Genomic DNA, 2370 nt, shown 5'->3' with positions numbered 1-2370 from the left:
GAACCAGGTGTGTCTGAAGCCCTTCCCTCACAAACTGTTTCTGCTCATGCAGAGGTAGAAACCTCCATCCTATGCAGGATCCTGGTGCTGCTTGAGACAGGGCAAGTGAGGTGAAGGTGTGATTCAGAATGTCCAGAACTTTCCAAGGGAAATTTTCTTTGAAGAGCTAGATGCACCATCATTGGGCCTGGTGAAATTTTACAGTCTTGTGTCAGAATGAGGCCAAGAAACCTTTCCCCATCTTGCCCAGTTTCTAGCTCCTGGATCAGCAGGTGTCTTTCAGAAACTCATGGTAGAATATCAGAATCGTGGTGGGTTCCTCCTCTGATCTGCCCGTGCTCTGATTCCTATTGACCCTCTAACCCGAGTTGCACCTCCAACCTCCAGACATGTCCTGTTATGACCAGTCCCTGCCCTCTTGGACCTGCTGCCTATCACCTCACCAGAGCCATTAGGCAGAATATTCATGTAACGCACAGTGAAAACAAGGGAACTCGAGACTCTTGCAGCACCTTCCCCTTTCTCTCAGGCCACTGAAACTCCTGGAACAGGATCTTGTCCTGCAGATCACTGGGTGCTCAGGGGAGGCAGTGGTGCCAGGGGAGAGCTGAGGGCCCTGCCCAGGAGCTCAGCCTTGCACAGACACATCCCCTCCCTGCCCGGGGTTCTTGCCCAGCCAAGGCAGCTCCCTGCACCAGGGTGTCTTGCACAGCACAGAGGTACAAGGCACTGTCAGAGAGCTCGGCTTCCTCCAGCTGCAGGAGGCTGTATCTGCCCGTGGTGTTCAGCAACGTGGTGAGACGGCCGCTCTGCTTGGAGCCAGCTGCTGCCTGATAGGAGAGCAGCTGGGGAGCTTGGCCTTTCTTCTGCTGGTACCAGAGCAAGCCTCCGAAGTTGGAGGCTTGGTATGTACAGGTGGTCTGGATGATGCCTCTCTGCTTTACTGTGACTTCTCTGTCTTGCTGGGTGACAGTGACCTGGCCCACCGTGCCTGGAAGGAAACAAGGGTCGTTGACTGTGTGGGGAAAGACTCTGAGATACAAAAGAAAAGAAAATGCAAAGTGTCAGAGTAGAATATTCCCTGTGCCTTGTGCAGCAGCAGGAGAGCTGTCTTTAGACAGGAGGTGTGAGCCTTCAGCTCTGTGTGGATCCCACAGCTCAATAATGCCAAGAATACCCCCAGGGAGAGCTGTGCTTTCACCTAGGTCTTCCATCCTGACTCTTATGCTGCTCAGAGTCTCCAGAATAAGGTTGTGGTGCCTATTCCTCCTCTGCTGGCTCCAGGACACCTCTAGCAGGGTGAACTCCTGCAAGATATTTCACCATACTCTTCATTCTCTGTCGTCTTGGAAGTCTCACAGATCAAGGGAGGGAAAAGGAAAAGCCCCATCACTGTGGACATGCAGGAGGAATGGGAAGCCAGGACCTGCTGCATGACCCGTGCCAGCCAAGGGAAGGACTGGGACACCCTGGGAATGTGAGTGGAATGAGGGAGTTTTCACCTCCCTGCATCACCTTTCAAATGCTCCATGTGTTTAGGTTGCAAGGTCAGAAAACGTGTAGTGCAGGGATTGAGCAGAGCTTCTGTAATGACATGTCTGTGAAATGCTGGGCCCAGAGATCAGCAGAGAGAGGCAGAGAGAGGGGGACAGTTGTCAACAGAAAAAGAAGTCAGGAGGTCTAAGAAGATCAGGAGAAGAGGTGTTTCTTCTCTGCCTCATTTCTTCTTTTCCATCAGTAACATCATTGTGGGCAAGCTGGTGCAAACCCACCTGTGTGATCTGATATTTCTCATTGTGTGCCCATCAGCCAAGAGCAGCTGCCTGCAGAGATCCGTTGAGGGGGTGAGGGTCTCCTGGGGAGAAGAGGAGGGACACTCCCAGTCCCAGCCAATGCTTACCCTGTGGTTGCCTCAGGAAGGCAGCGAGGAGCAGATACCCGAGGTGCGTGCTGAGACCGATCATCCTGCTTGTGAGAGAGACCCAAAAACCCCACGTGTCCCACCAAGAGCTCTGAGAGAGCAGACCTGCCGGAAATGACTCTGCAAAGGGAACAAAGAAGGAAGTGGGGCGGAGAAAATGCTTGTTCTTTGCATGCCTGAAATGCCAGTGCTGTGATCTCTCCAGCAGCAATGACACGTGTTGCTCTGCAGGCAACAGCTTCTGCCGTTCCAAGGTGAGGGGCAATAGGGGGACGGGCTTGCACCTGGTGACCAACCTCTCTGACACGTTGTCCTGGGCAATATCTCGACAGTTTCTTTTTCCTTGATGCTTTGGGCTTCCTCTATCACCAACCACAACCGTTGGCTGGCTTGGCCTGTCCAAGCTCCTGCAGAATGTCTGTCCCCAAGCTTCTGGCACCCTCAAACTC

General features: G+C 53.1%; 1 gene segment (V, D, J or C); it reads right to left on the bottom strand.

Annotated features, from left to right (window-relative positions):
• Positions 1-695: 695 nt before the first annotated feature.
• LOC103778500 lies at positions 696-1964 on the bottom strand (the record flags this gene model as incomplete). The annotated part of the segment is given in 2 exon segments: positions 696-991; positions 1901-1964. Coding segments are annotated over 2 exon segments (360 nt in total), but the record flags the coding sequence as incomplete, so codon positions are not given.
• Positions 1965-2370: the final 406 nt, after the last annotated feature.

The sequence above is a fragment of the Merops nubicus genome, unplaced genomic scaffold (genome assembly GCF_000691845.1).
Source record: "Merops nubicus isolate BGI_N331 unplaced genomic scaffold, ASM69184v1 scaffold22918, whole genome shotgun sequence".
NCBI lineage: Eukaryota > Metazoa > Chordata > Aves > Coraciiformes > Meropidae > Merops > Merops nubicus.
The sequence above is the reverse complement of the archived record's forward strand: the minus strand, read 5'-3'. Positions and strand labels throughout refer to the sequence as shown.